Source organism: Mesoplodon mirus, assembly GCF_964341445.2.
Source record: "Mesoplodon mirus genome assembly, chromosome: 8".
NCBI lineage: Eukaryota > Metazoa > Chordata > Mammalia > Artiodactyla > Ziphiidae > Mesoplodon > Mesoplodon mirus.
The window spans coordinates 90,211,570-90,228,253 of record NC_138984.1 but is presented as its reverse complement, the minus strand read 5'-3'; the positions used below and the strand labels follow the sequence as shown (position 1 = coordinate 90,228,253).

General features: G+C 51.7%; 3 protein-coding genes across 4 annotated transcripts in view; all 3 read right to left on the bottom strand.

Moving 5' to 3' along the window:
- The window catches only part of HOXD3 (homeobox D3), a 36,121-nt gene extending 34,318 nt beyond the window's left edge, over positions 1-1,803 (bottom strand). Inside the window, exon 1 of the mRNA XM_082630338.1 lies at positions 1,733-1,803. The gene's annotated coding sequence lies outside the window, so the exon portion shown is untranslated. The remainder of the gene's footprint in view (positions 1-1,732) is intronic.
- Positions 1,804-6,045: 4,242 nt separating this feature from the next.
- HOXD8 (homeobox D8) lies at positions 6,046-9,686 on the bottom strand. 2 transcript variants are annotated; one of them, XM_082630768.1, is made up of 2 exons: positions 7,898-9,686; positions 6,046-7,512 (listed from the first exon to the last, which is right to left on the bottom strand). In XM_082630768.1, the coding sequence occupies exons 1-2, from the start codon at positions 8,442-8,444 to the stop codon at positions 7,220-7,222; spliced, it is 840 nt and encodes a 279-aa protein (XP_082486894.1). In that variant the 5' UTR covers positions 8,445-9,686; the 3' UTR covers positions 6,046-7,219. The 2 variants fall into 2 exon arrangements, with proteins under 2 accessions (XP_082486894.1, XP_082486893.1); XM_082630767.1 differs by having other exon boundaries at positions 6,046-7,515; positions 7,898-9,684.
- Positions 9,687-13,918: 4,232 nt separating this feature from the next.
- Positions 13,919-16,137, bottom strand: HOXD9 (homeobox D9). Its single transcript, XM_082630462.1, has 2 exons — positions 15,217-16,137; positions 13,919-14,869 (listed from the first exon to the last, which is right to left on the bottom strand). The coding sequence occupies exons 1-2, from the start codon at positions 16,004-16,006 to the stop codon at positions 14,628-14,630; spliced, it is 1,032 nt and encodes a 343-aa protein (XP_082486588.1). The 5' UTR covers positions 16,007-16,137; the 3' UTR covers positions 13,919-14,627.
- Positions 16,138-16,684: the final 547 nt, after the last annotated feature.

Genomic DNA, 16,684 nt, shown 5'->3' with positions numbered 1-16,684 from the left:
TAATGCTACTATGGGACTTACAAAGAGCCCCCTAGTCCTCCATATCTACCCATGACGTCACCCTCTGCTGCGTAATCGGACCTGCAGCCCGCCCAGGTTCTCAGTCACTTGGGCGCGCTCAGCCATCAACCCAGGGAAAGGCGACTGAAGCTCTGACACAAGGGCTTGGCCATCAAGGCCACAACTCATCCCCACCCCCACTGAGCTTTCAGGCAACCTAGGGGCTCCTTAGGCTCTGGAGTTGCCAGGGGAGGGCCTTGTGAGCCCCTGACCAGGGCCCTGCTTTTCAGTAGGTAATGCTCTAAACCAATATGAAAGAAGATCTCAGCAGTACCGTAATAGAGAAATATTCACAAAATACAGACGTTCCAGATTTAAAAATCACTCTGAGTTTCTAATTTATTAGTGATCATAGGGATCCACGACAATTCTGCTAGACGTCAACTGGCCGCTAATCGTGGCCCTCCATTTTGAAACTCGCATGATTCCATCGTTAATTACTAAAAATACCTTTCTACAAAGATGTCATTTATTGTTCAGAAATGCTTTTACGGCCAGCACGGTTACACTGGAATATTTGGGAGAACATTAAAATGTTAGGGTTTTCCTCTGGGTGCTTGAAAAAACGATACTCCGCCGCGCGCAGGTCAACCTCATGCGCAATGCGGCAGATTGTCCCAAAGGTTTTAATATTTCACAACGTGTCCACGAGAGAACAGGCAATAGGATTTGAGAACTGCATCCTCAATTGCCGTTCAAAATCCGTGGGAGAAAATAGCATTTTTTCTGCAAATAATTTTCTTTCGACTCATAGATATTTTGGTCCAGTAATTTTGAAGTAGAGTTGGAAATGTTGCTATATAATATTCATTCGTAGGCAACACACACACACACACACCACGACAGTACATTTAGAGAGCAAAATATCTACTCTTTTCCCCAATCCGGCAAATAAGAAACACACGTGATGTCTGAACTTAGACATGCTTCGAATTTCTGAAATGTCTCTTGGTTTTTCCCCAAGACCTGCACCAGATTTTCTGATACTACCTCTCAAAACATGCATCCACTTTGTGGCACAGAATAATCCAAATTCACCTGACAGATTATTAGATGTGTGAGGAACCTTTCTTGAATTGTTACAAAAATTATCTAAGAACTAGAGAAGCAGTTAATATTTAAAATTCCATCTCATATACAAGGCCCAATAAACCATAAACCCTAGAAATTAGCATCACTCATCAAAGCCTAGATTATCAAACCAAGCACATCCTGATACACAGAATCCACCCCACCCACAAGCTGCAACCCTCAAAACACACCTGTTAGCCTCCCAGGTACCTTTGACCACAGACAAACCGCAAAACACCGCTCTGTACTACAGAGTGCCTTTAGTGACCCCCAGCAAAGCTGACACATCCAGGAACCATCTGCACACTCTTCACAGGGTGGGGATCGAGGGGCTCTCCATCTATGCCGCTATCCACCTCCCATAATCTCCAGAGGAAATAGGGCTTCCCTTCGACTTCTGAGCTCAGCCGGACCCCACCCGGGGCCCCAGGGGACGCCCGCTCAGAGACGGAGTGATCTGGGGCAGGGGGCGCAGGCAGCCACTCCCAGGTCCCGGGGAAGGGGAGGGGGTCGGGCAGGGATCTCCGAACTGCCCAAACGGGTGGGCGCCTCGAGCTTCTCGGTGGCAGCGCTGGGGGCGCGGGGAGGAGACGGCTCTTACCGGAGGTGCCGAGCTGGAGGCGGCGGTCGGCCGGGGCGGCTGCTGTAATCCACTAGGCGCTGCCGGGCTACGCGCGCTCTGCGCGGCAGGGACCCGCTCATGTTAGAGAAGGAGCCGCGTCGGAACCGCGCGGCTCGGTCACCCAGAGCAGGCCGGCTGCTCCCGGCGGGCGGTGTCGGCGCCGGCCGGGGCCTCGGCGCCCCGGATTCCTTCCGGGCTCTCCCGCCCGCCGGGCTCCCCATCGGCTCCGGGGGCGGCAGCGGCGCGGCCGGGGCGAAGGGGCGGCGGGGCCAAGTTGGGCGCCGGGCGGGCGCCGAGACCGCCGCGGACCCCGCAATCCCGCAGCCGGCGACTGGAGCCCACCTCTGCGGAGACAAAGGTTAGAAAAAGAGGGGGTGAGGCTCTAGGAAGGCAGAATGCGGGGGGAAATTCGCCTGGGAAATCAGGAAAAAGGCCGTGAAGGCGAGCGGAGCCTGCACATGACCAGCCGCAGCCAATGACGACCGCAAATAGGTCATAAAAAGGTCTATTACCAAGTTGTAAATTTTCTTCAAACAAAAAGGAATTTACTGCAATTCCTTGCGGATTTTGCACATACAGCTCGCAAGCGCCATGTTTTTTCCTCTTTCTCTCTCCTCTTCCCTCTTCTCTGTTTTTCTCCTCTCCTTCCTCCCGCTCCTCCTCCTCCTCTTCCTCCCTCCCTCCCTCCCTCCTCTCCTCTTTCTTCCTCTACGTCCCTCTCTACTGCTCTCTCTGCCTTTCTTGCCTTCACGGTTCCTTTTTCTAGGAATTCTTTTCCTTTTATTTTTTCTTTTGGTGGTTTGCCTTGAAACCTCTGCTCATTGGGCGCTGTGTTACAGGGAGAATGAGTGCGGTGTACTGCCCCCCGCGCTCGCTTGGGGAGGTGATCCTGGCGGTCACCCCTCCAACTCTCCTCTCACTTGGCTTCCCCTCCCCTTACCTCACCAAAAGGCCGCAGACAAGCACTTTCGGTTTTTGTCCCTCTTATCTCCAGGCAAGCCAGCCCGTCTGACCTTGCGCAGAAAACCTGGGCTCTGCAGGCCAAGAAAATGTGCTCTCCCCACCACCAACCCTCTCCTACATAAGTTGGGGTCCCTCCCATTTCTTCCAGTTTCTGCGGTAGGAGAATTGCCAACCAGCTCAAAGGCTGGAAATGGTTTTATGTACTTGTCAACTTCTCCAAAATAATAGTTTCAACTCCCAATGCCTATCCTTTTCCTCGGCATAAACATCCTCCTGAACAGTCCTGGGTTAGAGGAGAGGCAATCTTTTTGGATTCCCTCTGAAACCCCTTGTTTAAGTCTCCCCTAAGTGCAATTCTCATTTATATGGAATTAATTGTAGCCCCTCTTCCCTTGCCCCCCAAATGTTTGTCCACTGACAAGCCTGGTCAATGCAACATTGAAGAAGAGAGGGGCTCCATTTGTTTAGGGAAAAAGCAACTCCCCAGTTTCAGGCTTGAAAAAAAAATAGTCCTTCTTCTTCAAAGGCAGGAGTCACATTCCCTTTGCACTTCTCATGGAAGCTGCCCCAGTGAGCCCCAGCTGAAAGTAAATGTCCTTGGCTGGCTCCCCTCATCATTAATGCATGGGCATGGCCATCAGGCTTTAGAACCTGCCTGTTAAGAGGTAACCTCTCACCCCCCATCCTTTCAAGGACACAGTTTTTGGATTTCTAGTAATATGTTTATAAACATTTGCGTTGGATGTCTATTTGAAAGTTCTCTATTAACATTCTCACACCCAGTAGTACCTAAGTGGACATGGACTTAAGCAGGAAGTACGCAGCACCCTCTGGAGCAGGCCATTTGTATCCCTTGAAAAAGCTCCGATGACCTTGGATGTTTTTGATTAAAGTACTTCTGTTGTCACGTGTCAGCAAAAGTCATATTCTTTCTAGAAAAAGTCAGTGGGCTCCAACTTTTCTGGAGGTAACCATAGCTGCAGCCAGGGTCCATTAAAATGTTTTCTCTCTTCCCCTGTTCACCACCAGATGCTCGAGGATTCAGCAAACACTGGGGAAGCAGAGGACAGAGGTTTGGTCGTGAAATAGCAACACCTTCTGCACTGAAGAATAATTAAACAATATTTTTAATTATACAGGAAAATCAAGCACGTTGTTGGACCCTCCCAAGCTAGAGCACTTTACACTGGTCTGTACATGGAGAACTGAACAGAGCTTGTTCAATTCTGAAATATTCTGAGAAATTACTTCAATTGTCAATTTTCCTCTACCCAAATAAAGGCAGAGCTTTATGACCCTCCTTTTCAGCTGGGGGAAGGAGGGCTGGGAAAAGACTCTGCATTTTTGAAAAAGCAGCCATATTTTGCACTTCCCCCTGTGCAGCCTGTAAGCCACGTGCTGGGCTCTGTGGAATCTCACAAAATGGGAGCCCCTGAACTGACTTTTCTCTAGGAACCATTGAGACCCACACCCTCTTTTGTGTGTTTCTGGTCCACGCAAACAGAGAACCTAAATCACTTCGGACTCTTGGTTTTCTCATCCAGTGTTAACATTGGAGGGTCCGATTTTTCGGTAAACGGTTTACAAACCTCTCTAAGCAGACTCTCTAAGCAGTCCAGAGCACCAGAGTGTCGGCTGTTTGCAAAGGGTTCTCTGAAGGTTTATGCAAATTGCTGCAGCAAAAATGTTGGTTTGCTTATTGCCGCAAACCCTCGGATGTTTTCAGATTTGAGCCAATTAGAAGGGCATCTCCTGCACTCGTCATTGCGAGTTGTCTGCATGAAACACTGTGATGGGGGTTTCTAGCCACTGTAAGAAAGAAGGTGGTGAGTGTGTGTGATCTGTAATTCCACAAGCTCTTTATTTGCAGACAAATCTATGCTTTTCCTAGCTACAAAAGGAAGCATATATACCTACATTCATTACCAACACTTTCTACACATGACTAATCTACATATATGTACAAATACACAAAATATATACCAAAAATACCAAATTTGTAAATGTACAAATACTCTCAAATGTACTAATTATTACAACAGCCTTTTTCTGTACATGAGCTATGAGTTTACCATGGGTTAGGGGGCCGATGGGGCCAGAAGGTACAACACTTTCAGAGTAGCACAAAATGGAGAGGAAATAAGAACATTTTTACCTCCCTTCCTTCACTGATTTCCACATATATCCATGCACCAGGTCCCACACCATACAGAAAGTCTTGCCCATATCAATGGCTCTAAAAATGATTTTGGGGGAGCATTGTTGTGTAGGAGAGAGCGAATTTTGCTAATAGAGGAGTCTCTGAAATGGAGGGCAGCTGGAGCTCAGCCAGCACCAGTCTCTAGCCAGCTTACTCCCACCCTCTCCCCAGCCAGGCTGTTCCCTAGCCATGCTTTCAGGCACTTGGTATACTTGCTCTAAACCAGTCAACAGCAGAGTCTCAGGCAATACACAGAGCAAAATGTTTCCAAATGCAGCATGCACGTTTGCAGCTGTCTCCTCTCGTGCACCACCCGTGATTTAAAATTGTCTTTCCTGGCTCAGGTCAGCGAATGCCACAGCCACGGCCTCTTCCCTGGATAGAAAGCCAGGTGGTGCTTCGCCTCTTGCCGAACCAGTGCCAACATCTCCGTGGTCCTTGAAACAGCAGGCAAACAGCTCACCAACGCCTGAGGGCGTGATACAGGCCTAAAACTATAGGAATCCAGTTTCTTACCTGTGCAATAAAAGCTACTCTGGAAATTAAAATGTACCTCTTTAAAAATATACAGGCATCTAGAAAAAGAAGAGAATTCTTCAATGCCTACCTGATGAAGGTGCTTTCCCTCTTGGGGGGAGGAATGTTAGTTTACTTGAATTTCTCCTCTTCCCTCCCGCCGCTCTTCCCCCTCCTCTTCCCTCATAAAATGGCAGCTGTAGGAGCAGCCTCAAATAGAAAATGGGTATCTTGTTAATAACAGATCCCAAACCCCAGCATCAGCGCCAGCTCAGTGGAATAAGCCGTGGTGTAACCTGGACTCTGGGTTGTTCCCCACTGGACCTATGACTCCAGTCCTTTGCGAAGTTCAAAGCTTTCCAAGTATCTTATCAAGGTTATTTAGAGCAAGATGAAGCTGGGATAGCCTAGCCAGCCCTCTCTAGAATGAAAGAGAGGCCCCCCTCCTTGCACTGATTTATTTATTTTTACAGCAAGGGTGCACATACCCCCCCCCGTTTTAAAAAATCAAATAGATGCTTTAGCAGGATGTTGCCTTCACGTGAGCCCAGGCAATTGTTCCTGACTCAGGAAAAGGGTTATTGACGGCGCTCAAAGACACTAGCTCTAGAAAAAGATTCATTTCTTTTATTAAGGAGCTAGCTATGTTCTGCAGCGGTTGTTTACACTCGGATTTTTCTGCGTTTGCTCTCAAGGATTGTTTCAAATAGGTGAGGCCAACCTGGAGAACAGCAGAGGACGTACCAACCGACATCTGAGACGTGCACAGCAAGTTGGCTCACAATGGGCGTGCAAACAGAGCGAAGGGAATACAAATAAATATGGCACCTCCTCAAAAAAACAGAATCACAGCGGTGGCCACAGCACAGAGACCTAGCAATTTCAGGCAATACCAAGCACAGTTCAAAACGAAAACAAGTTCAGAAACGAGAGGCGTTCCACAAGGCGACTTGCCAAAGTAAAAAGTATATGAGTGAAAATGTTATAACTGGCTTTTCAAGTATTCATTCACTCTAGATGATTAAATTGCCATAATTTGTATAAACTATAGAAAAATGATTAAATGTCAACTTTGACATTGTCCTGAAACTTCTGTCACTGGCCCAACATTTTCCCCAAGTTTAAGGCAGCTGCAGAGCCAGGACTACACACTACACTCTTCAGCTAACATGTGCTTTTTGAATATTTGGCCCAGACTTTTTCCCAGAGATATTACATTTACAAAATACTCAAAGAAACCTTTTAGGAGTAAACAAAAGGCACCCGAACCATTCATTATAAAAGTAGAAAGAAAAAATATAAATAATACATTTTAATCAAATAATATAAAGTAAATATTCTGCAGGCATAATTTTTTTAAAAAAATTAATAGACTTCTTTTAATTTACTCACCATAAAGGAAAGATTTTAAATGTTCAAGTGCACTTGTTTGATTAATAAAGCATTTTATATTCAATTATTTAGTGCTAAACATTAGGAAGTTTACGTTGTTGAGGCAAAATCACCAGCTCAGCCATTAAAAACTACCATTATAAAAATATAGCTACAAGGTCAGTATCAAATTACTCTTACATAGGACAGCTCAAGGGCTGTTTCTGTATGACACTAGAAACTTTTTTTAAAAAACACCCAAATCCCTCTCAAAGCGCAGAAACCTCAAGAGCAGTGACATGAAGGTAGCTTGAAATACAGGTAAAGTCCTTTCCAACAAAGAAAATAGGTGGTGTTCACCAGAATATGCTGATCATTAGTTTCAATAATCTGCGGTAAAATTTTAAAGGTGGAAGTTAATTTGTCGGGCCTTCGGCTCGGTCTTCCTCCAGCTCTTGGGCTTCCTTTTTGGTTTCCCCATCCTTCACCTCCTGTCGGGAAACCGGGAATTTGTCCTTGTTGTTCTCCTTTTTCCATTTCATTCTCCTGTTCTGGAACCAGATTTTTACCTGTCTCTCGGTGAGGGCCAAGGCGTGGGAAACCTCGATTCTTCTCTTCCTGGTCAGATAAGGGTTAAAAAGGAATTCCTTTTCCAGCTCAAGGGTTTGGAATCGACTGTAGGTTTGTCTTCCTCTTCGTCTACCAGGAGCTGCTGATTAAAACAAACAGAAAAAAAAAAAAGGAAAATAAATGTTTTTAAAATGTAATGGTGCATCTGCAGGTTGCTGAAGGTTTCTGGAACGGGTCTAAGGGGTGAAATATACACAACTCTCCTTAGGTCTGATATATATATAGGATGGGCAGTCAAGAGGGGCAGAGAAAACGTCTTCACAATCATTCTGTCCCCATCATCTTTAAATGGTTTCCACTTTAAAAAAAAGTTTATCTTACTTTATAAGAGTCACTGTAAGCTACACAAAAAGGAAAAGGAGAGGGAGAGGAAAAGGGAGTTTTAAAGCTACAACGTGAGATGAAAGCAGATTTCTCCCCCTCTCCCCGCTTAAAAAAAAAAAAAAAAAAAAAAGCATCCCAACCTTGTGGTCTCATCCAGGGAAACATTTGAGAAGGAGACGAGCTCTGATTTAAGTGGTCTGGGTCCTCGCCAATATTACCACTGGACGATTTACAGTCAGGATATTGTACCAGCTCGGCCTCTTGCTGGGTCGTAAAAATCGGCTGTCTCTGTAAGTTATCGTATCCGTAAAACTTCGCGGGCTCCCGGTGACAGGCAATCCCGCCGCAGGGGGGAGGCGGCGGCGGCGGAGGGGGGGCGGCCTGGTAGGCTGCGGCCGGGCTGCCCCCTCCGGGGTGGAAGTACTCCTGGCCGGGACCGGGGCCGCCCCCACCACCGCAAGCCGGCCCGGCAGGCGGCGGCGACGGGTGCGGGTGCGGGTGCGTGTGCGCCTGCGGGGGCGCGTGCGGGAAGCCGGCGGCGCTGTTGCCATAGAGCTGCAAGGCGGCGGCGGCGGCGTGGCGGCCGCCGACCTCTGGCGCGAAGTGACAGTCGTAGTAAGTGGGATTGATGGCCTCGCCGGCCGCCTTGTACTTGGAGTACAGCGGGTTCACGAAGTACGAGCTCATCGGGGCGGCGGCGGCCGGGGGCCGAGGAAGGGCGGCCCCGGGCGGGCGGGCGGCGCGCGGCGCGGAGCAGACAGGGAACGCGCCTCAGCGCGACCGCACTGCCGCGGGGGCCTCTGGGGCGGCTGCTGGCGCCGCTGGGGCCGCCGGGCTACGTTGCTGCTGCCGCCCGCCCGCCCTCGCGTCGCCTCTGAGGCCGGGTAGCCGCGGGCACTCGGCTACCGGGCGCTCATGCTCCGCTCTCGCGCCCGCCGCCTCTACCTCGCGCCGCCTCCCTGGCGGGTCGCGGGGCCTCACCCAGCCCCCGCGTTCCACCGCCCGCCCGGCCTCTCCCGGCGCGCGCCGGCTCGGCCTCAGTAAAATCGCCGACGCCCCGGGTGACCTGCCCCGCTGCCTCCACTGTTTCCTCTCAAGCACCAGGCGGCCCTGCAGGAGCGCACCGGACAAGAAAAAAAAGTACGCCCGGCCCACGGGGACACTCTTTGGCTTCGGTTTACAAACCCCCGCTCTGGAGGGAAAAGGAAAAAAACACCCTCTGCCCACCGCCACCTCTCACCTCGCCCCCCCCGCAGCCCCCTCCCACCGCTCTCGCCGCCGCTGCCGAGGCTGCCACCCCGGTGCGCCCCGGCGAGGCATTTTCGCACCAAGCCACTGCGCAGAGACGGAGCGAGATGGACGCGAGATAACCGCGCGGAGGGATCCGCGCGGAGGCGACACTGCTGCACACGGTGGACGGTTCACAGTGGCTGGGAGATGCCTCCGCCGGCCTTAAAGGGGGCCCATAAAGCCGCACTGCCAAGGGCTTGCCGTGCCCCCGGGGGCCGAGGGAATGCGAGCCACGGCCGGCGGGGCGGGGGCGCAGCAGAGCCTTACACTTGGCGGGGAGGGAGGCAGGGAGGACACTCCCAGGAGGCTGTGGAGCAAATGACTCCCTCCCCGGGCCCCTGGAGCAGCCCCTCAGAGGCTGGCTGTGGCTTTTGCGCCTTTGGACACGCGGGCGCAGCCCAGGGAACGAGGGCAAGCCGTGTAGAAGATCCGGACCGAACATTTGCGTTAGGTCCTATCCAAGTAATTTGATTAAAGGCCACAAGGGTGACCCCAATACCTTGCATTATCAAAGCGAATCTAAGCCCTTCTTTTCCAGCCGAGCGGGCCTTGTGGAAATGAGATGTACATTTACCCTTGAAGCACTGCACGCCTGGCTGAGGCTCCCAGGTTAATTGATATTTAATGGAAATCATGCCCATGAATATAGTTTCCATCATTTCACCCTCGATAGACGTCAGTACCAGGCGCAGGGGGGAGGCTGAAGAATGTGGCGGGGCGGGCGGGGGGAAACATTAGCATTGCTGAGGGAGTAAATAGAAAAGCGGACAGAAATGTTCCAAGGCGGGAAGGGAGGACTCACGCTGGGGTGGGTGGTATTTCCTCGGGCAAGACGCACGACTCCCGGGTCTCAGCCCCGGCGCGGAGCGGACCAGGGCAGGCGGTGGCCCCGGGCGGAGCACGGGGGACCGACGCCCGCGAGTCGCCCCTAGGAGCCTCCGGGCCGGCGTTCGGATCGCGCCGGTTCCAAGCAGCTGCAGGCGGCGCGCGTCTTCTGACGATTCTAGTTCATCCAACAAGCCGGTGAAGTTACCGCCGAGAGCGGGTGCCGGGCTCAGCTTTAAAAGTTACCGATTTTTCCAAAAGAAAAAAAAATAGAAACTCGTTCTAGCTTATGAGCGAGGAGGAAGAGGACCGTCCCGTGTCATGTGGGGAAATCGCGTGTGAATCGGCAAAATATTCTGATTTTAGAAACTCGCTTTGAAGCCGCTTGGCGTTACACCACCGTTCGCTTTCTCTTCCCCACATCTCCCACTCCCTCCTCCCGTTTTCATGTCCAATAAATGTAATAGGTCTCTACATTTGAGTGCGTTTTCCTTTGCCTATTCTGCCTTTTTCGTGGGTTCTTTGGGTTATCCTTTTCCTTGGGATGATCCATTGTTGTTGAGGGCGCCAGGCCCACCGGCCTTGGGAACCGACCTCAGAAACACTCCCGAGCCCACCGAGGAAGCTCCAGCTAAAGCTAAAACACACCTCCCCGTCTTTTCACGCCAAATGCGAACGTCTAAAACCCCCAGACGGCTCCCAAAGGTGCAGCAGGCGAGTGATTTCAACTACCCCTCTCTCCTTGTGGGTTGGCCCAGCTTGTGAGTGAGCTCCTGAGGTCAGTCCGAGTGGACTGAATATCATATTTTGCAAATGGAGAAAATAAGGTCGGGATGGAAAGGCATAACAAGATAACGTTTAAGACTCAATTGTTTCTACAGGGAATAGCTGAAAATGGTTAAGATAAACGGATTTCTAATGAATCTCCAAATGATAAAGTCATGCTTTGTTTAACTTTTAAATTAGCAGGGAGTGCAAGGAGGCTTTTGTTGTCAGCATGGTGACGGGTAAGGGTTTTTTCTTGTTGTTTTCTGCCAGTTATCACCAGGTAAAATTTCCTTTAAATCCGAAGGCGAACGAACTGATTCTGACAGTTAACGATTTGTACTCCAATCTTGCAAATACCCAATTAAAAGAGTATTATTTTCAATAAAGCCTTGGATTGTAATTGTGCCTTTTTATTTCACTGTTTGGCGTGTGTGCGTGTGCGTGTTTAAACCCTCGATAGTGGGTTTTGGAATGGAATGGGGGAAAAAGAAGAACGAGCCTAGATCTCAATAATACAAGGTACCTTCTAGAACTTTGTGATTCCTGGGGCGGGAGGGCGGGGAGCGAAAAAGAAACACTACAGAATTCATTTCTACGCATTCTGGCCTAATTAAGAAAACATTATAACACAACATTTCCTCTTGGGACAAAACACTTAGTTTTTTGGGCTTTTTTTCCTTCAAGCATTCTGTTTATAATCTGAATGGGAACAGAGTGCGATTAACTTCGTAAATAAAGATGTATGCTTTTACACATTTCTGTTCTGATACAATGCATTGACTTACCATAACGTTTTATAGTTTCAGCTGTGCCGTAGTCCAAATTTTCTGAAATCCTAAGCCAAAATTTTATAAGTAACAAACCCTTCTGGAGAATTTAACAGTGCACATTGCTTCTTTTTGCTTAAATTTATCCTGATTTGAAATTTAAAATAAGATTATATCTTTAATCAAAACCTTCTTCCGCCGCAACTCCAGCTTTACTATCACAAAGTGGAGCAACGGCGCTCTCTAGTGGCCAAATGCCACCTCTAGCCGACGGAGCTTAACCTCTTTATTGGACTCAAACCATTTCCAATCTTGTTCTTTAGTTTGACTGGGGCTTGGATCATTGACACTAATAATGCTTCATCCCTTTGTCGACGAGTCAAGTGCAGCAAACAGGGGCTCCTGAATGCCAAAGATATTTGGGCTCCCAAGAGCTTCCAGTAGTGTCTTTTTCAAAAGCTTCCAGCCCTTCTTTTGCCAGACACAGTAAGTCCCCATTCTGTAATCGCCCACAATTATAGGATGGGCTAGATTTTTTTAAATCACAACTTTCTGAATATCAACTGCAACAGGCCTGTTTTTTTCCCCAATGGAGCCAGGGACTTCAAAAACTAAGAAATTATAGAAGTTACATTTGTTAATTTTTTTCTTTTAAAGCCGTTACACTTAGCATTAAATCGTGAATATTTGCTACTTTAACTTTGTAATTTTAATGCTTCAGGCCCATTTCACTGGACAATGGAGGGGGGATAGAAGTCAAATTAGAAGCTTTTTGCTGTATCTCTGAATGGCTGTCTGAAAAGGCCCTGTTGGGCGGTGTTCACTGGAACTTCTATGCACAATAAATGAGACATTAAATTTATATCAAAAGTCACATAGTGAAGTGAATTGACTAAGCATTCCACTTGATTTTTTTTTTAAGCCAAGACTTTAATCAGTTTAGGTGTTTCCTGAGAGGTTAATCTTTTTTCTCATTTTCAAAAATTCTTTCCTCTAATTCAGCTGTAACGATTAATTTTTCTATAAGCAAATAGATATAATTTCCAACAATATTTCTGCTATGAGGTTTGCAGTGGAGGGCCAGATATTTTTGTGAAAGGTCATTTAAGTAACTGCATCTTTTCCCGCCGACCATGCGGCTGGGAGACGCTCGGCCTAAGTAAATGACCCAAGATCACTAACTCTCCCACCCCCAAATAACAGGCCTATTTTTCTCTTTTTTAAAGTACAAGCTAGAAGGCGGCCATAGTCAAATATTATTGAGAGCCACCCACCGGCTACTTCTAATACCCAGCCCATTTTAAAAATCAGAAATATATCATCTCTTCCTTCCTACCGCCCTCCATTTTTATTCCCTAGGTGCTCATCCGGGGGTCCCAAGCCCCTGCCTTCTTAGTCCAACAGAGTCCTGTTTACATTTTATTGTCCAGATTTTAAGACCCAGTTTTGTCTGCATTTTTCCTTTCCTCCCACAAACACAAACATCAAAATGAGATGGTTTCAAAGAGAAGCGCCGGGCTTGTCGTAAACTCATTACCTCCAGACGTCTCGCCGGCTCGATGGCTTTATGACACCTTGTCTCTTCCTGTTTTCAAAGAGCCCAAGGTATCGGGTTGGCCGCAGGGGCGGGGGTACGCAGCACCTTCTGCCGGATCTGGGCCTTGGGTTTCCCTCCCAGCCCCCCTCTGCTTTTCCTTCAAGTCCCCTCTTTCAGCCGGATCCCCCAAAACTCTGCCATCGCCCCCGCCTTCCGCCGAGCCCAGGCCGCCCGGCGCCTGCCTCTCCGGCCTGCAAAGGCTGGGCTGGGCCCGATCCTTCACTTACAATGACCTTCATTTTAGCCTCTGAACGCGGCCCTCAGAAGGCCGAGCTGGGGGCTAAACACACAGAAACTGGGTGGGGGGAGGGGCAGCGGGGTGGGGATAGCTGCGGAGGAGAGCCTTGACCATTTTGATCTGCTAAGGTCACTTTGGGGCTCCCGTGGGAGGAGAGGAAGCTCACGGTCTACCCGGCTCAGCCCTCCCGGAGCCAGCCAGCCAGCCCCGCGAACCTGGAAGAGTTGCCCCAGAGTGCAGAACTGGCCTCTCCCTGGTTTGGAGACGGGGTGTCGATGGCTACGACTCCATGAGCAGAGGGAGAGGTGGGGCACGGTACGTCAAAGCCCCAGCGAGAGGGTGCCTGGCTTCTGGAGCTCGTGGGGCCGCGGGCACTGCTGCAAGGCTGACACTGGGGCCAGGGCACAGAGTTCGCAGAGGCACTGGAAGCAGGCTGGGCGGCAGGGGGGGCGGGGGGAGGACGGCCAAGTGCCCCCAGGGGCCGTGCTCAAGGCTGGGCCTGCCCACCCAGAGGGAGACTCAGAGGCACATCAGAGAAACCTCTCAGGTGGAAGGGCCCCGGATTTTTAGCAGCGTCTCCTTCCCAGGGATGGGGGAGAAGTCCCATGAGGGTGACATTTTGCAGAGAGCCGGAGAAAGCAAGCACACAATGTTCAGGGCCAGCGTCTGGGCTCCATTTGATCAGGTCAGCATTTATTGGTAGGAAGCGGTAACATTTACAACTGGTCCTCAGGCAGGAACCGGGAGGGCCTACACCCGCGGCTGCCCACGGGAGCCAAGCCCTCCCGGGGAGAGAGCGGCTCCTCCAGTGCCCTGAGAAGAAACCTCCGACCCACCGGAGGCCCTGGGCTCCTCTCTCGGCCTCATTCCAGGTCTCAGTGGAGGGCCCGCGGGCTCCCTGAGGAAAGTGGGCTTCCGTAACCGGTGGGCAACACGGCCGGGGCTCAGCCTAGGCCGGCTTCCTCATTGTCGTCGCTCTGCCTTCGCTCTCGGAAGTGGGGTGCGCTTGGCCCCTGCTTGAGCAGCGCTGGGGGCTAAACTACAGCACTTTTCAGAAACATAGGGGACATTTACACAGGAGAGAGCTCCTCAAGCCGGCGTGCACTCACAAAATATAGCATTTCCTAAGGAACCAAAGGGACAGGAAACGGGGGAGCGGGATAGGGCAACACCCCAAAGCCACTTGGTTTCTCCAACACATAAGCGAGCAAATACAGTCCCCCAAATACCTCACAGAAACCAACCACACAGTCACTTCTACCTAAAAAAAAGGCCGGGGGGGAAATGTCCGAATCGCTGGAGAACTTCTGGAAATCAAGCACCCACACACACAAAAAACCCTCTGCCACTGCAAAGCCGAGCAGTCCCACCGGCGCCGCGCCGGGTCAGTCTCCTTTGGGGCATTTCTCCTTGCTCATCTTTTTCATTTTCATCCTACGATTCTGGAACCAGATTTTGACCTGTCTCTCTGTGAGGTTCAGAATCCTTGCCACCTCATAGCGCCGGTCCCGGGTGAGGTACATGTTGAAGAGGAATTCCTTCTCCAGCTCAAGCGTCTGGTATTTGGTGTAGGGACAGCGCTTTTTCCGAGTGGAGCGAGCGTGGATCCAGTTTGCTGCGGGGTTGTCTATGAAGAGGGGTGTTTGGAGAAGGGGAATGAGGGGCGGAGGGGAGGCAGGGAGAGACGACAGGGTGGGGGAGAGAGGCCGTTAAATTAATTTCACCAAGGATGGCTGCTTTTCACAACTTGGGGGGAATTATCATAAAAAGCCTTAATGCCCGCGCTCTGTTTACCGTACAAACCGCGCGCCCAGGGTAGGTGGTTATGGGAAGCTTTTTTATGGGTGCGTGTTGCTCGCCTAGGCTAGGGTAGGCGTCTAGACGTTTTTATAGGTTAGTAAAACTATCAGTTTTGCACATTCGAGCCTTACAGGTTTCAGCAATAAATCAGGGGGCAATTTCTTTTGCACTTACTTGGGTCAAGTTGCTGCTGCGGCGGCTGCGGATGCTGCTTCTCCTCCTCCTTCAGCGGGCAGCCCGTGCTCGGGTGGTCGCTGCAAGCCGAGGGCTCCGATGAGCCGCCTGCCCCGGACCCAGACCCGATCCCCGCCCCGGGCCCGGTTCCCCCAGCCACTGCTGCCGCCTTGTCCCGTAGGAACGAGTTGCACGAGAACTCGGGGCCGCCGCTCCCCTGGGACTCCCGGGCCGCGGAGCACTCAGTCCGTTTGGAGGAGGAAGACGAGGAAGTGGAGGAGGAGGTGGAGGTGGAGGTGGTGGTGGCGGCGGTGGCGGCGGCCGGTGCCGCTCCATTTTCAGGCTTAATCCCGTAGTGGCGCCCGTTGGGTGGACCGCTGGGTCCAGGGCTGGGACCGGGGCCCGGGCCACCGTCGCCTCCGCCACCGCCCGCACCGCCCGGGAAGCCGGACAGCGGCTCCATCCAGGAGCGCATGTAGCGGCCGGGCTCGGAGGCGGCGGCAGCCAGGGGCGGCGGGGGCACGTATGGGTGGTAGAGGCTGCTCATCGCCGCCGCCGCTGGGGGCTGGGCGGGCACCGCGGACCACGAGGCGGAGAACACGGCCGATTTGGGGGCGAAACTACACGAGGCAAACTCGGCGGCGGCGGCAGCCGGGCTGTCGGCCACACCTGCGGGCCTGCCCTGCGCGCCAGGCCCTGGAGGTCCGAAGCGCGCGGCGAACACTTCGTCGCCCTCATGGCCTATGAGCGAGTCCACGTAGTAGTTGCTGAGGGTGCCACTGGAGGACATTTTGAGGCGCCGTGCGCTCCCACCCAAGGTTACACTGCCCGCCGCCGCGCCGCTCCCCGCCGGCGCCCGAGCCGCCGACTAGTTCGCAGGCTGCAGCCTCCACCATTGGTCGCGCGGCCCACGTGATCATATTTACCAATACCGGGAGTAAATCAGTCCGCTAAACTGGGGGCTGCTGTGATTAAAAAAAAAAAAATCATCAACATAAGCGTGGCAATTAGAGCCCGCGGGTCCCGACCCGTGCGCCGGGTTCAGCCCGGCCTGACTCGGCCAGCCCGGCGGCGCCTGGGACCACGCGCCCGATCGCGGCCGGAGGAGGCGCTGGGGACTATTTGTTCCCCACTTCTGGCCGCACTCGGTCTTGCAGTCCGGAGCTGGTGCTGCCTCCCCAGTTCCTGGGCTCGGAGCTACCGGCCGTGCGTCCTGGGCGCACCCAGCACTTGGCAGAGCCCAGAGTAGCCCGGGGGCGGGGGGGAGCGCAGCGCCGGTGCGGCCCGAGACAGGACGGCCTTCGGAGGCGGCCCCCCTGGCGCCCGAGGGGAGTTCTTCTCCCCGTGCCTCTCTCCCGACCCAAACCCACCCCTCCCTACGCATACCCACACACACGCTCTCTCACAGCTTGTCGTGTTGTTTAAAACAGGTGGAAGACCTCTGTAATGATATTATGCCTTTCAATAA